The sequence below is a fragment of the Aspergillus ruber genome, assembly GCF_000600275.1.
Source record: "Aspergillus ruber CBS 135680 unplaced genomic scaffold scaffold00004, whole genome shotgun sequence".
Classification (NCBI taxonomy): Eukaryota; Fungi; Ascomycota; class Eurotiomycetes; order Eurotiales; family Aspergillaceae; genus Aspergillus; species Aspergillus ruber.
In genome coordinates, this window is record NW_024467300.1 from 594967 (window position 1) to 611910 (window position 16944).

Here is a 16944-nt window from a genome sequence, read left to right on the forward strand (position 1 = left end):
TTTTTTTTTTCTTCTCTTTGTTCTCTGCGGATCGTTCTTGACTACAGAAAATTTGACTATTGAAAATGGCGTGGTCTGGATTCTTCTATAGTACTCGTGGTCTTTTGAGGGGTAGTCTGTTCATTGTCAAAAGTACATACTTCGTATTCATTGAGGTTTTCTATCTCGTATGTACGGCCCGTTCCGAGTCGACGATGATGTACATCTACGGAAGCTATCAGGGAAGTTATCCAGCAAGTATAAGATGCTTACGAATATAAGTTAGAGTACTCTATATATCTCCATTAAAGGATAACGATCATAGAAGTACAGGTTACACCATGCTCCTATTTGCAAATATCATCCGATGTGCATGTACCTAGACCTGTCAACATCCGCACCTCCCGTGCTAGCTGCCGGTTGCCTCGTCTCAATGTCATATACCGTGCATATAGTTTAACATTTTCTTTGTCCCAGTGGAAAAAGGGTCTCATCAACATCTGTCACTTAAGCTCACTTCACCGCTTGTCTATCGCTTCCGTTCCCAGTGCTCCATATCTGATAGAGATCCGTGTCCGTGTACAAGTACGTATGTACATAGTACATAGCTATGGGGTCCGACAGAAAAATCAAATGCCGACGGGTGCCTGTCCTCCGTGGCTTAGAACGTACGTACTATGTACCTGGACTGGTTGAATGATATTGTTTTTTTTTTTTTTTTAAGGCACGAGATGAACTAAGTTATTAGACTGGAGGGAGGAATTTTGTGGTGCCATTAGGTATATCATGCTATGGTATGCTATGCTATATGTTAAAATGATTGTCATGGTAGGAGATATACGCGCCATGTACGAACGGTGTGCGTATATGTACAGTGTACAGTGCACAGATGGCGGTGGCTGTGACAGTCAGTAACAGTGACAAGGTAGGAGTGGGGAGGGGGCTCGATTGATTAGATATATGTTGTTTAATTCCTTGATTGTCCAAATATAGGGTGCAACAGGTGTAGCAGTACGTGGTGAGGTGAGGCTACCTCGGCATGTATATACATATATCCTTGGACTACTAAACTCACGAAGCTCGGTGATAGGATAGGACATAACTACTCTCTACCCTGGCATACATGATTCTGTATGACTTTCATGGATATAAATCCTACACCCAGAACGTAGCCGTTTCTTCGCCCCCAAAAATGAAAAGAAAACAGTCGGTCGAACACGAACACCCACGTGCCAATATCTCAGTTACAATGGATGATGCACTTACCGCTCCCCCACGATAGTAAGCTGCCCCTACCAATAGTATAGACATACTATTATTCCGGTCGTAAATATAATATGGGCAGCAACAAGGATCACAAGTGATGCTGATGTTATGCTATGCTATGTTATGCCATGCCATGCAACCGCCACAGCCTGGCTCAAATCGCAATCCCAACTGCTGACAACAACCAACCATAACCATCGCCGCATTATCGACAGGGACTCACCGAAACACGTTCATCCGGGGTATTGGATTAGATCGGATTGGGCGCGACGATGCGCTGCACGTAAGTTGAAAGGCATCTTAGATTTGAGATGTGGGCGTTGGTTGGGGAGATACCATATAATCTACGGGGCATTATTGTGTGCATTGGCTGCATTTCATTATTTACCTTGGCGAGGTGCCGAGGATAGCGCCCATAGCGACAATGTCTAATCGCATTTGACGCTGACAAGGATGTGTCTTTTTTTTTTGACTTGCGCGAGTAACGCCCTCCAACCACGTGCGAGTGCTGGTCGTAGTCAATGCACTCCGGATCAGGGATCAAGATCAATATATTTATGTCGTAGCATTTAATACGGTCGGCGAATGATAACTGTCGTGAATCAAATATATTCATTTGCCGCTACAGCCATCGTCAAATAAATGTCTGGACTGGTCCGTAGACAGACAGGCAGTCATCTCTTTTGGAAACTCTAAGAGAGATTAAATGACGAAGGAAAAAAACCGTTCCCAGCCGAGAATAAATTTCTTTTTTTGTTCTCATATCATTTCGCGCCCACTAAATGACAAAAACACCCGTAGCTAATGCATTTCCGTTTAGCGCTTTCCGGCCTTCTGAGACTCCTTGAGGACCTTCTTGACAATCTTCTGCTCCTCAATCAAGAAAGCACGGACAATGCGGTCCTTGACACATCCGGCGCAGCGGGAACCACCGTAGGCACGGCTGACGTTCTTCTTGGGGCGGGAGATCTGGGAGTATTCACGGGGGCGGAGGGCGGGAACCTGGAAAAATACTGTCAGCGTTCTGTCGTCTCGACTCGCAAAGAAAAGCGATGCTATCGTGCGGATTATGCGGCAATCTCTTTTTTTGTTGTCGTTCGTCCACCACAGATTTTTCAACCGAGATCTCCAATACCGCAAAATCCACACAACCCGCACTCGCAAATCCAAAACTTCACTCGGGAGCACATACACCAGGGAGCTTGATGCCACAGTCACCGCACTTGGGAGCAGTGCCCTTCTTCTTGATGTGGAGGTACCGGAGCTCGCCGCCGGGGGTCTTGACGATGCGGACCTGGTTGGACCGCGTGTTGTACCTGTAAAATTCCCATCAATATCTGTCTCGCAGCAGTGGTGTGTTTCGCGTAGAAATTGGATAGACAAGAGGTTGAATCCGGGCGATTGAGGAAGGGAATTTCCAAACGTACGGGTTCCGTCTCCGCTGTGAAAGGAAGTAATCAGTATTTCATCCCTATAATTGATTCGAGAAAAATGGAAGAACTCACGTATTGCAATCTGTTGTTCGCCATTTTGTCTGTTCTCGGACCTCTGCAGCGCTGGTCAAGAAGTTGGCGGCGGCGTCGTCGGGTGTCGTCGTTGACCTCGTAGAATTGTCAAAGGTTTCTGGATTTGTGTGGGTTTCGCTCGGAGCCCTGGGCGGGAATTTGGCGAGCTCGCGCTATGCCACATCGGGACTAGTGCAATTTCGGAGCAGAGCCGCCACCTCTCAAGCTTGCCATCAAGGATTGCCGTCCCTACGTTAGTTAGAGCTTCACCCGTTGCGAGAAGGGGGATTGTCCAGGTGTTGGTTCTTTTTCTTTCGGGTTTTATTATTATAATTGCTTGACCATTTTATACTACGCATATTTCCTGTTTCTTCGTTGATGGATTCGCGGTCTTAATGAGTAACTTGACGTGATTTGAGACGCGACTTTTACGCATCGACCATCGACGAGCTTCCACGAAGAGACTCCTTCCATCCCCAAACCCATCATAATGGCCTCGTTGCCTCCTCCCCCTCCTCCGGGATGGGGTGCATCGGCGCCTCCCTCTTTGCCCATGGCTCCTCCTCCGCCGGGATACCAACCGCCAGCCGACCCGACTGTCGCAAAGTTTGCGCAAAAGAAGAACGAATGGCTGCGGACACAGCGCAACCGGTTCGGGGAGAAGAGAAAGGCCGGCTTCGTCGAGACCCAGAAGGCAGACATGCCGCCAGAACATCTGCGGAAGATTGTTCGGGATATCGGCGACGTGTCGCAGAAAAAGTTCAGCAACGAGAAGCGTAGCTATCTCGGCGCACTCAAGTTCATGCCTCACGCGGTTTTGAAGCTTCTGGAGAACATGCCCATGCCTTGGGAGTCGGCTAAGGAGGTTAAGGTGTTATACCATGTCAATGGGTGTCTTACGCTGGTGAACGAGACTCCAAGGGTCATCGAGCCCGTGTTCCATGCCCAATGGGCCACCATGTGGGTGTGCATGCGGAGGGAAAAGAGTGATCGGAGACATTTCAAGCGAATGCGTTTTCCACCCTTTGATGATGAAGAGCCGCCGCTTTCCTGGTCGGAGAACATTGAGGACGTTGAGCCCTTGGAGCCGATTCAGATGGAACTCGATGAGAACGAAGATGCCGCCGTCTACGAGTGGCTCTACGACCACAGACCTCTCCTCGATACCCCCCATGTAAACGGCCCGAGTTATAAAGAGTGGAACTTGACTCTCCCGCAGATGGCTACCCTTCACCGGTTAAGCCATCAAATACTTAGCGATGTCGTGGATAAGAACTACTTCCACATGTTCGACCTTAACAGTTTCTTCACCGCCAAGGCGCTCAACGTTGCCATCCCTGGTGGCCCTCGGTTCGAGCCGTTGTACAAGGACATCGACCCCAATGACGAAGACTTCAGTGAATTTAACGCCATTGATCGCATCATCTTCCGCGCCCCCATCCGTACCGAATACCGCGTCGATTACCCTTTTTTGTATAATACCCTTCCGCGAAGTGTCAAGGTTTCTTGGTACTCCCATCCCCAGGTAGTCTACGCGCGAACCGATGACCCCAACCTCCCAGCATTCTACTTCGACCCCGTCATCAACCCCATTTCCTCACGCTCCGTTGCACCAAAGAATATTACCGTCAGCCACGAAGATGAGATTTTCGGCAATGATAACGAAGATGATTTCGAACTTCCGGAAGAGGTTGAGCCCTTCTTCGGTGATGAAGAACTCTACACCCCCGACACGGCGTCGGCTATCGCACTTTGGTGGGCACCTCATCCGTTCAACAAGCGTTCTGGGAAGATGGTGCGCGCACAGGATGTGCCGTTGGTGAAGCAGTGGTATTTGGAGCACTGCCCCCAGGGCCAACCCGTCAAAGTCCGGGTGTCATACCAGAAGATGCTCAAATCCTATGTGCTTAATGAACTGCACAAGAACAAGCCCAAGGCCCAGAACAAGCAGAACTTGCTTAAGACGCTTAAATCGACCAAGTTCTTCCAGCAGACGACGATCGACTGGGTTGAGGCAGGTCTGCAAGTCTGCCGCCAGGGTTTCAACATGCTCAACTTGTTGATCCACCGTAAGAACTTGACCTACCTGCACCTCGACTACAACTTTAACCTAAAGCCCGTCAAGACCCTCACCACCAAGGAGCGCAAGAAGTCTCGTTTCGGTAACGCTTTCCACCTGATGAGAGAGATTCTTCGCTTGACCAAGTTGATCGTCGACGCCCAAGTTCAGTACCGGTTGGGTAACATCGATGCTTTCCAGCTTGCAGACGGTATTCTTTACGCCTTCAACCACGTCGGTCAGCTGACTGGTATGTACCGTTACAAGTACAAGCTTATGCACCAGATCCGTTCTTGTAAGGACTTGAAGCATTTGATTTACTACCGCTTCAACTCCGGCCCGGTCGGTAAGGGCCCTGGTTGCGGTTTCTGGGCACCCGCCTGGCGTGTTTGGCTGTTCTTTATGCGTGGCATCATACCTCTCCTTGAGAGATGGCTTGGAAACTTGCTTTCTCGTCAGTTTGAAGGTCGTCACAGCAAGGGTGTTGCCAAGACCGTGACCAAGCAGCGTGTGGAATCACATTTCGACCTTGAGCTGCGAGCTTCGGTTATGGCCGACCTGATGGACATGATGCCTGAGGGTATCAAGCAGAACAAGGTCAACACGGTCCTTCAGCACCTTTCGGAGGCATGGAGATGTTGGAAAAGTAACATTCCATGGAAGGTGCCCGGCCTGCCTGCTCCGATCGAGAACATTATCCTCCGTTACGTCAAGAGCAAGGCCGACTGGTGGATTTCTGTCGCGCATTACAACAGAGAACGTATTCGTCGGGGTGCCACTGTCGATAAGACTGTCGCGAAGAAGAATCTGGGTCGACTCACGCGTCTCTGGCTCAAATCTGAGCAAGAAAGACAGCACAACTACTTGAAGGATGGTCCTTACGTCTCGTCCGAAGAAGCCGTGGCGATCTACACCACCATGGTGCACTGGCTGGAATCCCGCAAATTCTCTCCGATCCCCTTCCCCAGTGTTTCCTACAAGCACGACACCAAGATCCTGATTCTCGCCCTGGAAAGATTGCGCGAGGCATACTCTGTTAAGGGCCGACTCAACCAGAGCCAGCGTGAGGAGCTTGCCCTCATCGAACAGGCATACGACTCTCCCGGTACTACGCTGGCCAGAATCAAGCGCTTCCTTCTCACCCAACGTGCGTTCAAGGAAGTCGGTATTGACATGAATGACAACTACAACGACATCAACCCAGTGTACGATATCGAGCCAATCGAGAAGATTACCGATGCTTATCTAGACCAATACTTGTGGTACCAGGCCGAGCAGCGCCACCTTTTCCCTGCTTGGATCAAGCCTTCCGATTCCGAAGTTCCTCCTCTGCTTACCTACAAGTGGGCCCAAGGAATCAACAACTTGTCCAACGTTTGGGAGACTTCTGAAGGCGAGACCAACGTGATGGTCGAAACGGAGCTGTCCAAGGTCTACGAAAAGATCGATCTTACGTTGCTGAACCGGTTGCTCCGACTGATCATGGACCATAATTTGGCCGACTACATCACCTCTAAGAACAACGTGCAGTTGAGCTACAAGGACATGAACCACACCAACAGCTATGGGTTGATCCGTGGCTTGCAGTTCTCGGGTTTCGTGTTCCAGTACTATGGTCTCATGATCGATCTGCTGCTCCTTGGTTTGCAGAGAGCTAGCGAGATGGCTGGTCCTCCACAGAGCCCGAACGACTTCTTGCAATTCCGCGACAGCGCTACCGAGACTAGGCACCCGATCCGTCTGTACACTCGTTACGTTGACAAGATTTGGGTGTTCATGAGATTCTCTGCCGACGATTCCAGGGACCTGATCCAGCGTTTCCTGACCGAGAACCCGGACCCGAACTTTGAAAATGTTATTGGATACAAGAATAAGAAGTGCTGGCCTCGTGACTGCCGGATGCGTCTGATGCGGCACGATGTCAACCTGGGTCGTGCGGCCTTCTGGGATTTGAAGAACCGCCTCCCTAGATCTGTCACCACTATCGAGTGGGATGACACGTTCGCCAGCGTGTACAGCAAAGACAACCCCAACCTTTTGTTCTCCATGAGCGGGTTTGAAGTCCGCATTCTGCCCAAGAACCGTAATCAGAATGAAGAATTCTCGGTTAAGGACAGTGTTTGGTCGTTGGTTAACAACTCGACCAAGGAACGTACGGCCCACGCCTTCCTCCAGGTTACCGAAGAGGACATCCAAAAGTTCAACAACCGGATTCGCCAGATTCTCATGTCCTCGGGATCGACAACTTTCACAAAGATTGCGAACAAGTGGAACACTGCCCTGATTGCGCTGTTCACTTACTACCGTGAAGGTGCTGTTGCCACCGTCAACCTGCTCGATACTATCGTCAAATGTGAAACCAAGATCCAAACTCGTGTCAAGATTGGTTTGAACTCCAAGATGCCTTCTCGTTTCCCTCCGGCTGTATTCTACACTCCAAAGGAACTGGGAGGTCTGGGTATGATCTCTGGTTCTCACATTCTCATTCCCGCCAGTGACAAGCGGTGGTCGAAGCAAACGGATACCGGAATTACTCACTTCCGCGCGGGTATGTCTCATGATGAAGAGACACTGATTCCCAACATTTTCCGGTACATCATCCCGTGGGAGGCTGAATTCATCGACTCCCAGCGGGTGTGGATTGAATACTCGCAGAAGCGAATGGAGGCTCAGCAGCAGAACCGTCGTCTGACACTGGAGGACCTGGAGGACAGCTGGGACCGTGGTCTTCCTCGTATCAACACCCTGTTCCAGAAGGATCGCAGCACGCTCAGTTTCGACAAGGGTTTCCGTCTCCGGGCTGAGTTCAAGCAGTACCAGTTGATGAAGAGCAACCCATTCTGGTGGACCAGCCAGCGGCACGACGGAAAGCTTTGGAACCTTAACGCCTACCGAACAGATGTCATTCAGGCTCTTGGTGGTGTTGAAACCATTTTGGAGCACACCCTTTTCAAGGCGACAGCTTTCCCATCGTGGGAAGGTCTCTTCTGGGAACGTGCCTGTCTTGCTAAGGGAACACGGTTGCTGCGGTATGATGGTTCAGAAGTCAATGTCGAAGATGTCCGGGAGGGAGATGAACTTCTCGGTCCTGACGGCACGCCTCGCCGTGCTTTCAACATTGTCAACGGCCAAGACCGTCTTTACCGCATCAAGATCGACTCCGAGATAGAAGACCTTGTGGTCACGCCAAATCATATCTTGGTGCTTCATCGGGAGAATGAGACCGTGGAAATCACCGCAGAGGAGTTCGCCGCCCTTGAGGCTGCGGAAAGGAGCCAGTACCGAGCCCCCAGGACCTTTCCTGAACAGTGGAATCAGGCGTCCGGGGATATTGTTGCCCAAGCTCCTAGTTTCTTCATTAAGGATATTAGTCTTGAAGCTGAGACGACAGAATGGGCCGGTTTCCGAGTCGATAAAGACCAACTTTACCTGCGCTACGATTATCTTGTCCTGCACAACAGTGGTTTCGAAGAGTCGATGAAGTTCAAGAAGCTCACCAATGCGCAGAGATCCGGTTTGAACCAGATCCCCAACCGTCGGTTCACGCTTTGGTGGTCTCCGACTATTAACCGTGCCAATGTGTATGTTGGTTTCCAGGTGCAACTGGATCTTACAGGTATCTTCTTGCACGGAAAGATCCCCACTCTGAAGATTTCTTTGATTCAGATCTTCCGTGCTCACTTGTGGCAGAAGATCCATGAGTCCGTAGTTATGGATTTGTGTCAGGTGTTCGACCAAGAGTTGGAGCAACTGGGAATTGAAGCCGTTCAGAAGGAGACGATTCACCCGCGTAAATCGTACAAGATGAACAGTTCTTGTGCCGACATTCTGCTTTTTGCCACCAACAAGTGGAACGTGACCAGACCGTCTATCCTGTTCGACACCAAGGATGTCTACGAACCCACAACGACCAACAAGTTCTGGCTGGACGTGCAGCTGCGGTACGGTGACTACGACTCGCACGACATTGAGCGATACGTTCGTGCCAAGTACCTGGACTACACTACGGACAGCATGAGTATCTATCCTTCAGCTACTGGTCTTATGATCGGTGTCGATCTGGCTTACAATCTGTACTCTGCTTATGGTCAATACTTCCCTGGTCTAAAGACATTGGTTCAGCAGGCCATGGCCAAGGTCATGAAGGCCAACCCTGCGTTGTATGTGCTGAGAGAACGTATCCGCAAGGGTCTCCAGCTGTACGCCTCGGAGAGCAACCAGGAGTTCCTGAACTCGCAGAACTACTCGGAGCTCTTCAGCCCGCAGATCCAGCTGTTCATTGACGATACTAACGTCTACCGTGTTACGATCCACAAGACGTTCGAAGGTAACTTGACCACGAAGCCCATCAACGGTGCCATCTTCATCTTCAACCCTCGTACTGGACAACTCTTCTTGAAAATCATTCATACCAGTGTGTGGGCGGGACAAAAGCGTCTGGGTCAGTTGGCCAAGTGGAAGACAGCAGAAGAAGTTGCAGCGCTCATTCGGTCTCTCCCTGTTGAGGAACAGCCCAAGCAGCTGATTGTGACTCGAAAGGGTCTTCTTGATCCGCTTGAGGTTCACTTGCTCGACTTCCCGAACATTTCCATCCGTGCTTCTGAGCTCCAGCTTCCGTTCCAGGCCGCTATGAAGGTCGAGAAGCTTGCGGACATGATTCTTCGGGCGACTGAGCCGCAGATGGTTCTGTTCAACTTGTACGATGAATGGTTGAAGTCCATCTCGCCATACACGGCTTTCTCTCGGTTGATCCTGATTCTCCGTGCTCTCCATGTCAACATCGACAAGGCCAAGATTATCCTCCGCCCCGACAAGAGTGTTATCACGCAGGAGCATCACATCTGGCCATCGCTCTCGGACGATGCTTGGATTAACGTTGAGATCCAGTTGCGTGATCTGATTCTGAACGATTACGGCAAGAAGAACAACGTTAATGTGCAGAGTTTGACGAGTAGTGAGGTTCGGGACATCATCCTGGGTATGGAGATTAGTGCGCCGTCATTACAACGACAACAGGCCGCGGAGATTGAGAAACAGCAGGAGGAGCAGAAGCAGCTCACGGCTGTCACGACCAAGACTCAGAACGTGCGAGGCGAAGACATTATTGTTACGACTACGTCTCAGTATGAACAGCAGTCGTTTGCGTCTAAGACAGAATGGCGTACCCGGGCTATCGCAACATCAAACTTGCGTTCCAGGTCGAACAACATCTACGTCTCATCGGACGATATCCAGGAGGAGGGGTACACATATATTATGCCGAAGAATGTCCTCAAGCGTTTCATCACAATCGCGGATTTGCGGGTTCAAGTTGCCGGATACCTGTACGGTAGCTCCCCACCTGATAACGAGCAAGTGAAGGAGGTGCGCACAATTGTGATGATTCCCCAAGTTGGCAACACCCGAGACGTCCAGCTGCCGCAGCAACTGCCGCAGCATGACTACCTGAACGGTTTGGAGCCACTGGGAGTGATTCACACGATCTCCGGAAACGAACCCCCGTACATGACCGCGATGGACGTGACGCAACATGCACGGTTGATGAACGAACACCCATCATGGGACAAGAAGACGGTGACGATGACTGTCTCGTTCACGCCCGGCTCCGTCTCGCTGGCGGCTTGGGGTCTCACCCCCCAGGGATACAAGTGGGGAGCGGAGAACAAGGACACGACTTCGGACCAGCCACAAGGGTTCTCCACCAGCATGGGCGAAAAGTGTCAGTTGCTGCTTAGTGACAGGTTGCGCGGGTACTTCCTGGTTCCCGAGGATAATGTGTGGAACTACAGTTTCATGGGTAGCTCGTTTGGAAGTGTCGAGAAGCGACCGATCTACACCAAGATCGATACGCCGCTGCGATTCTACGATGACCAGCATCGGCCGCTGCATTTCCAGAACTTTGCAGAGTTGGAGGATATCTGGGTTGATCGGAGCGATAACTTTGCGTGAGATTGGCTGTATTATGTGATGTGATGCGATTAACTATCGGGCGTTGTTTTATTATTTTTTTCTGTTTGTTTTCCTTTTTCATATACATTGTATTCTTTCTCATGGCATTTTTTGTTTTTTGGCGTCTATTTTTCTTCTGCTTATTCGGCTTAATGAGTGTGTATCGGAGGAGAGGAAAAGCAAAGCGATCACGAGGCATAATTTACCGGAAGGAATGAAATTCAGCTTGTACAGTAAGTGTTTCGATTGGATTATTTTCTAGAAATCAGTCAATCATAAGCATTCCTCGGCCTTCGCCTGTGACAACAAGTGTCGCGCATTCCTCGCAATCCGTATGGACGAAGTCTGAATAAATGAAATGTTTGCTTTTTTGTTTGTCTGAATGTGGACGCGGATCTGAGATGACGGCGAAATTAAGATGGAGCAGTAGTGGATAACCTCCTGATCGGATTATCGCCAACGGTTAGAGTGATGCTATCCACTTCCCATCTATATACGCACTTTCTAGTCTTCGGTCGGAGCATGCCGAAGGATGTTTGCTTTTTTCCATCTGCATCTACAGTATGTACTTGTACATGTATAGAAACACTCACAGAGTACAGACCGTTTCACTCTGAGCCGGAGAATTCTACAAGGCTAAGGCTGAATTCACAACAGTCGATAAAATCAAACAGTCGGATTAAGTTGCCTTATCCTCCACTGACTCCGTAACCCGTATGACCTCCCGTTAATTACAGAGTCGGTGCTGATGGTGATCCTGATATCCCTCTCGTCCAGCAATGATTTACAGTCCGCTTCGGCCGCTAACTAACGGAATGGCCGCGGCCGTATTTGCTCCGACTGTTTCGATGCTTGAGAATAGGAATAACTAACTGGACAAAAGAGAAATAGAGAGGAAGAAAAGCGGGAGAAACCAGCCACAGAATATTATGATTGGATCTCATCCGGACTCCTTCTCCTCCATCTTCTCTAACACTCTCTCCTTTCATTGCCCGTTCCCGTCCGCGGTGGCTTCTGTTATAGACCAGGATAGTTCAAATATGCCCCAGTCAGAGTGAAGCATGGCCTGGAACGCCCTCGCTCCGAGCCTCCGACTGAAAAAAAAAAAAAAAAAAAAAAAAAAATGGCCCACCGAACTAAACCACTCCGACAAACCAACTTGCTCCAGAGCCCAGAAATTACGGGACAGTCTTACGGGCTCAAGTGGAGAAATTTCTCGATGAATTACTATGAATGGTTTCTACTGGCCCTTCAACCTGACCGGGGTGTGTGTCTCATTGTTTACCCATCCCGAGTATCCTTTCCTTTTTCTTCCTATTTTCCTACTGTAATCCGTATAGTTAGCTTCGGATCAAGGGAAGTGAACTACTCTCAATGTCATCATCGTGTCTAGAAAGCGTTATATTAAACAAACCTACTAGAAGAAACCAATCTGGTGGTGATGGTGGTAAGGCATATGGACGCGACGACGGTGGCTGCGGCACCCCCGTCTTTGCCCAAAAGCCAAACCGAAAAGTTGCGAACGACCACTGAGGATCCTTTGTCTGGGAAAGGGTGTTTCATGATTCGCCCTTTTCTCGATTACGGCCCAGCAAAAATTATTTCTCTCACTACCTTGGCATTTGTGCATCGCCAGGCGACGTTCCGAAGAGAGCAAATACGGAGTCGTATGCTAACAAGGCGACCCTGCTGTTATGTTTATGCTTGATGATGTCGACGGTTTTCATGTCCCGCGAACTAGAGAGCGTTATTTTATTCGATTTTTTTTTATTGATGTATTTTTGGGAAGAAACACCCACCACCCCCTAAAACTAAGCTTGCCTGAACGCAGATGCAGATCGTCGAATGCGACATATTCGACCCAGTGTGCTGCAACTCTCTGAATCTGGCCGTGTTTCGTTTGTTCGTTCGTTACTGACATGACATCTTCCAGAACGTTTCCCTCTCGCAACGTTGTTAGTCGCCGGCCGGAACTAAACTATATGTATAAGTTGGTGCAAATACTGACTCGCTGAATACGCAGTAGGAGTAGTAGGAGTTTGCCCTGGAACTGAACTGTCCCACATTAATATTATATTATATATATATATATATTTTTTTTTTTTTTTCATTAGGCCTCAGTTCTCTGGCTTGGTCGCCCTTAAATATAGAATCCCATCGGACAATCAGCCGCTTGGGTTTTGCCTGGGATTATCTTCCCTCTTGCTTGCCATGCTCACGCCCGTCCACCGCTACTACCACTTCTGCTAGTTTGCTCATGAGAAATAAACGATCTCCCGAGAAAAACGGCGTTATCTATCCCTCATCCATCCTATTAAATTGACCGGCCTGACTCCGTCACCGCGCACCGTCCGGTTGGTGAACAGTGGTGAGTGAGTCCGGGGGTGTGTGTGTGTGTGGCGTCCGTCCCTTTTTAAATGGCTCGAGGGCAGGTCCGGTGAGCCTTATATTATTATTGTTTCTTGTCCTCCTATTATTATTTACTTACTACACCATATTATTTTCTCCCTTTCCGGACGGGTTTTGGCCCTAGCTTGTTCCTAGCAAACATCCCGCTTGCCTCTTTTGAATGCTCATGCACCTCATCTTCATTGTTCCTGTTTCTGTCTTATTCTACTATACTATGGTCGATTGCCTTGTCTAGTGCCTACCGCGACGATCACGTTTTAGAAAGAAAGGCAAAGAGGCTTTGTTGTTTCCTCGTTTTTTCTAACTTCATTGCGAACATCTTGAACGCGACATCATCCTCGAGCAGGATTTGCGTTGGAATCTGCTATTCCCGAGTCTTCGAATTTTGGGGATCCTCGAGTCTTCGGGTCACTCTTGTCCGCTTTTATATATGCTGCAGGCAGCTCGTGCCAACCAAACTTGAACCTTTCCCTTTTGGAGAGAATTGGCTTGCGCGATTCCCACGCGACCACCGTTTTGTTTCGGCATCGCGTTAATACCATCCCTCCCTTTTCTTTCCTTCTTTCCCCCATTTTGACTGGGTAGCCTGTCAGGGCTTCCGGGCTCCTGCAGTGCCGATGTATGTCTGCGACACAGGCAAACCCGTATCGAGACTACGCAATCGACTATTCCTACCCTGCCAATTGCAAACCCGATAACCATGGCGAGTTACTCTCCTACCACCACCCGCAGCAGCAACATTCGCAGCAACCTCAGATCCACCATCATGACAAACCGCCAGACGTCCCTTTTGCAACGGCGGGGTCGGCAGCAGCAGCAGGGGGGTCACCGCATACAGCATTCGAACAGCATCCGCATGCAAGCGCAGGTGTCATCTCAGGCCCGACATCGCAAACGATCGTCCATGGAATCCCACAGCCGGTTCTTCTTACACCGCACCAGATGCTCCCCCGGCATCACTTTTCGCCCCAGTACCCATCGACCAGTCTCGAAATTAATCATGCGCAACACGGCAAGAAGCGACCCCATGCAGAGTCAGATCCAGATCATGACGATGGCAGACGAGTCAGATCACATCTGTCGGGATTCCCAGTCGAGGGATCCGCAGAGGCTTCCCAAACACCCGATGCTCTGTTTTCGGCACAGTCCGAGCAAGCAGCATCGAGCAACGGCTTTGGCTCGCAGGCGTCGATGGCACTGCCGCAGCAACACCACCATCACCACATGCCGCCTCAAGCAACTATGCGATCGAGCCACCATAGTGTAAACTCTCGGTCGTCGAACTATTCTTCCGGTCAGCGAAGCCTCGTGGGCATGCCGGGAATGCCTAACCCGAGACCGATAACACCGCATAAGAGAAAACCGTTCACGCAAGACGATGATGACCTGGTGGTGGATCTGAAGGAAAACAAGAGATTGACCTGGAAGCAAATCGAGGAATTCTTCCCTGGTCGAACGAGTGGCACGCTGCAGGTCCGGTATTGCACGAGGCTGAAAAAGAAGAATGTGGTTTGGACGGAAGAAATGGTATTCCTCCCATCCCTCTCTTCTCCTCTTTTGGCGCATACTAACGACAACAGATACAACGGCTTCAACGTGCTATTCAAGACTATGAGAAAAACAAATGGCGGCACATTGCGGGGAAGATTGGAAACTGTGTCACGGCTGAGGCATGTGAAGAAATGGCTTCAGATCTTTGACGAATGTGTTGTATGGGTGATGGACTATGGAGTCGTGATGGTTATGTTTATTACTATGGTTATGGGGTTCCATTTGGAAGATGGGTTATTGTATATGGCGGAGTCTCTCATTTGTCGTTTTTCCTTTTGTCTGGGATGTCTATATGGGAACGGTTGGCGTGTTTGTCGTATATACTATATGATAGAATGTTGTACTTCACCTCTGCATCGATGCAAGCTACCCTAAGCCCTACAGAATTTCCATAACAGGTAATATTGCACAGCTAGTCTTCATACACAGCCCTACAAGCTCCGACCAATCACCGCGGCTGACTAAACCGGGCGGTGACGGAACCCGCCAACCAATCACCAACGGCCCGAAGCGGCTTCAAACTCGCCCAGCACCTCATTCCAATCTTCCCTTTGTTCCCAACGTCAAACACCCCTCCGTCCCCCCTCGACCGTTACTCCTGCCCGCCCGATTACAACAAGGACCATGTTCCTTCAGCGTACGGTGTCTACCCTCGCGAGGCGCACCCCCGTGCGGGGCCTTGCTGTCGCGCGCCCGTTTTCTTCGTCCGTTAGCCGATGTGCGTAAACCCGATCCTGGAACTGTGTTGTGTTTGTGAGAATGGAGGTGCTGTGGTGGTGGATTGGTTTTGTGAGGCCTGCGGGGCTCAATTGGGCTCTGTAGAAGGGTGGTTTTGGTGGATTGGATTGGAGACTGGTTAGGTCAGATGGGGTGGGCTGACTTGGATTTGTTTTGCTATAGTCAACAAGTACGAGGTTAAGGAGGCTAAGCTCCGTTCTCTTGACGGTTAGTATACACATTTACCGCTAGATGTTTTGATTTATCGGGCAATTGGTTGTGCAATATCCGGTTCGACGATCCGGGTTTACCGCGGGTGTTTGCGATCAGATGCTAACCACCGGAATGAATAGAGATCCAAACCGAAGAAGACCTCATCCCCCCCGGTGCTAAGCCCGGTACCATCCCTACCGATGTCGAACAGGCCACCGGTCTCGAGCGTCTCGAACTCGTCGGTAAAATGCAGGGCATTGACATCTTTGACTTGAAGCCTTTGGATGCTTCCCGCAAGGGTATGCCGCTTGCCTTTTTTCTGCGCTTGGTATGATAAGCGAATTTGGAGCTGATTGGTGCAGGAACTCTCGAGGACCCGATTGTTGTCAACGGTGCTGGTGACGAGCAGTACGCTGGTTGCACTGGTTACCCTGTTGACTCTCACCAGGTTAACTGGTTGACTGTATGATACTCCACTTTGGTTGTCGTCGATTGCAGACTAATGGTGCAGGTCTCCCGTGACCGTCCCCTCGAGCGTTGCGGCGAGTGCGGTAACGTCGTCAAGCTGAACTACGTCGGACCTGAGGAGGACCCTCACGCCCGTATGTCTCTACCCTCTGTCTTGCCATTGATCATCTTCTGACGGTATACACTACAGACGACCATGGCCATGGCCACGGCCACCACGCTGCTCCCGAGGAACCAAAGACCTTTGCCGACTACGTCAAGCCCGAGTATTGGTACCGGTAAATACCCCCCGTACGACGCGCGAGTTTCAAAAAAGAGAATAAGAAACAAGCAAAGGGACGGATAAAAACGGGCTAGTACCAGAGTGTCAAACGCAACGTATTTAAGTATTGGGTCTACTATATACGGGTTCATTCACGTCTTAATTTCCCGGTCTAGTCTTTTCCTTGCAACGTTCTTTAGCTTGTTTCTGCTTTTATCTGTACACCGACACCGAAGCTGCATGCATGCTCTTTCATTTGTTTTCTTAATTGTAGAATAGTTGTGGATGAATGAAGTGTTCAATACTAACAATGTAAGAGCAAATCCCGAGATTGAGTATGGCATGATCATGATTTAATTTCTAGATTGAGCGGGCGGAACGGAAGAGCGGATGGGATGTCTCCGGCCGATTGCGGAGTCCTTTCCCGCAGCATAGTATGCCCTGTAGGGTTCTAGATAGAGAGAATCGGAGTAGATGGGCTTTCGCATTTGGTTAGGTCTAGGTCTAGAATGGCAGAATAATATTTGATTGTACTGCTTCTATAAACAATGTAATGTGGATGAGAT

At 49.8% G+C, this 16944-nt stretch overlaps 5 protein-coding genes across 5 annotated transcripts; 4 read left to right on the forward strand and 1 right to left on the reverse strand.

Moving 5' to 3' along the window:
* Nucleotides 1-220: 220 nt before the first annotated feature.
* On the forward strand, nt 221-1343 carry EURHEDRAFT_520992 (uncharacterized protein; the record flags this gene model as incomplete). Its single annotated transcript, XM_040786832.1, has 6 exons — nt 221-647; nt 728-836; nt 862-904; nt 973-990; nt 1145-1260; nt 1325-1343. Exons 1-6 carry the CDS (start codon nt 590-592, stop codon nt 1341-1343), a joined length of 363 nt encoding a protein of 120 aa, XP_040641740.1. The 5' UTR covers nt 221-589.
* A 628-nt stretch (nt 1344-1971) lies between these two features.
* On the reverse strand, nt 1972-2851 carry EURHEDRAFT_409364 (60S ribosomal protein eL34). Its single transcript, XM_040781061.1, has 4 exons — nt 2751-2851; nt 2673-2686; nt 2438-2561; nt 1972-2247 (listed from the first exon to the last, which is right to left on the reverse strand). The coding sequence occupies exons 1-4, from the start codon at nt 2772-2774 to the stop codon at nt 2062-2064; spliced, it is 348 nt and encodes a 115-aa protein (XP_040641741.1). The 5' UTR covers nt 2775-2851; the 3' UTR covers nt 1972-2061.
* A 163-nt stretch (nt 2852-3014) lies between these two features.
* Nucleotides 3015-11144, forward strand: prp8 (U4/U6-U5 snRNP complex subunit PRP8). Its single transcript, XM_040781062.1, has one exon. The coding sequence runs from the start codon at nt 3241-3243 to the stop codon at nt 10756-10758; it is 7518 nt and encodes a 2505-aa protein (XP_040641742.1). The 5' UTR covers nt 3015-3240; the 3' UTR covers nt 10759-11144.
* Nucleotides 11145-13788: 2644 nt separating this feature from the next.
* EURHEDRAFT_448965 (SANT/Myb-like DNA-binding domain-containing protein) lies at nt 13789-14867 on the forward strand (the record flags this gene model as incomplete). The annotated part of the gene is made up of 2 exons (XM_040783775.1): nt 13789-14694; nt 14748-14867. The coding sequence occupies 2 exons, from the start codon at nt 13789-13791 to the stop codon at nt 14865-14867; spliced, it is 1026 nt and encodes a 341-aa protein (XP_040641743.1).
* A 475-nt stretch (nt 14868-15342) lies between these two features.
* On the forward strand, nt 15343-16709 carry cox5b (cytochrome c oxidase subunit IV; the record flags this gene model as incomplete). The annotated part of the gene is made up of 6 exons (XM_040781063.1): nt 15343-15436; nt 15619-15663; nt 15789-15947; nt 16011-16111; nt 16160-16250; nt 16307-16709. The coding sequence occupies 6 exons, from the start codon at nt 15343-15345 to the stop codon at nt 16396-16398; spliced, it is 582 nt and encodes a 193-aa protein (XP_040641744.1). The 3' UTR covers nt 16399-16709.
* Between the last annotated feature and the right edge of the window lie 235 nt (nt 16710-16944).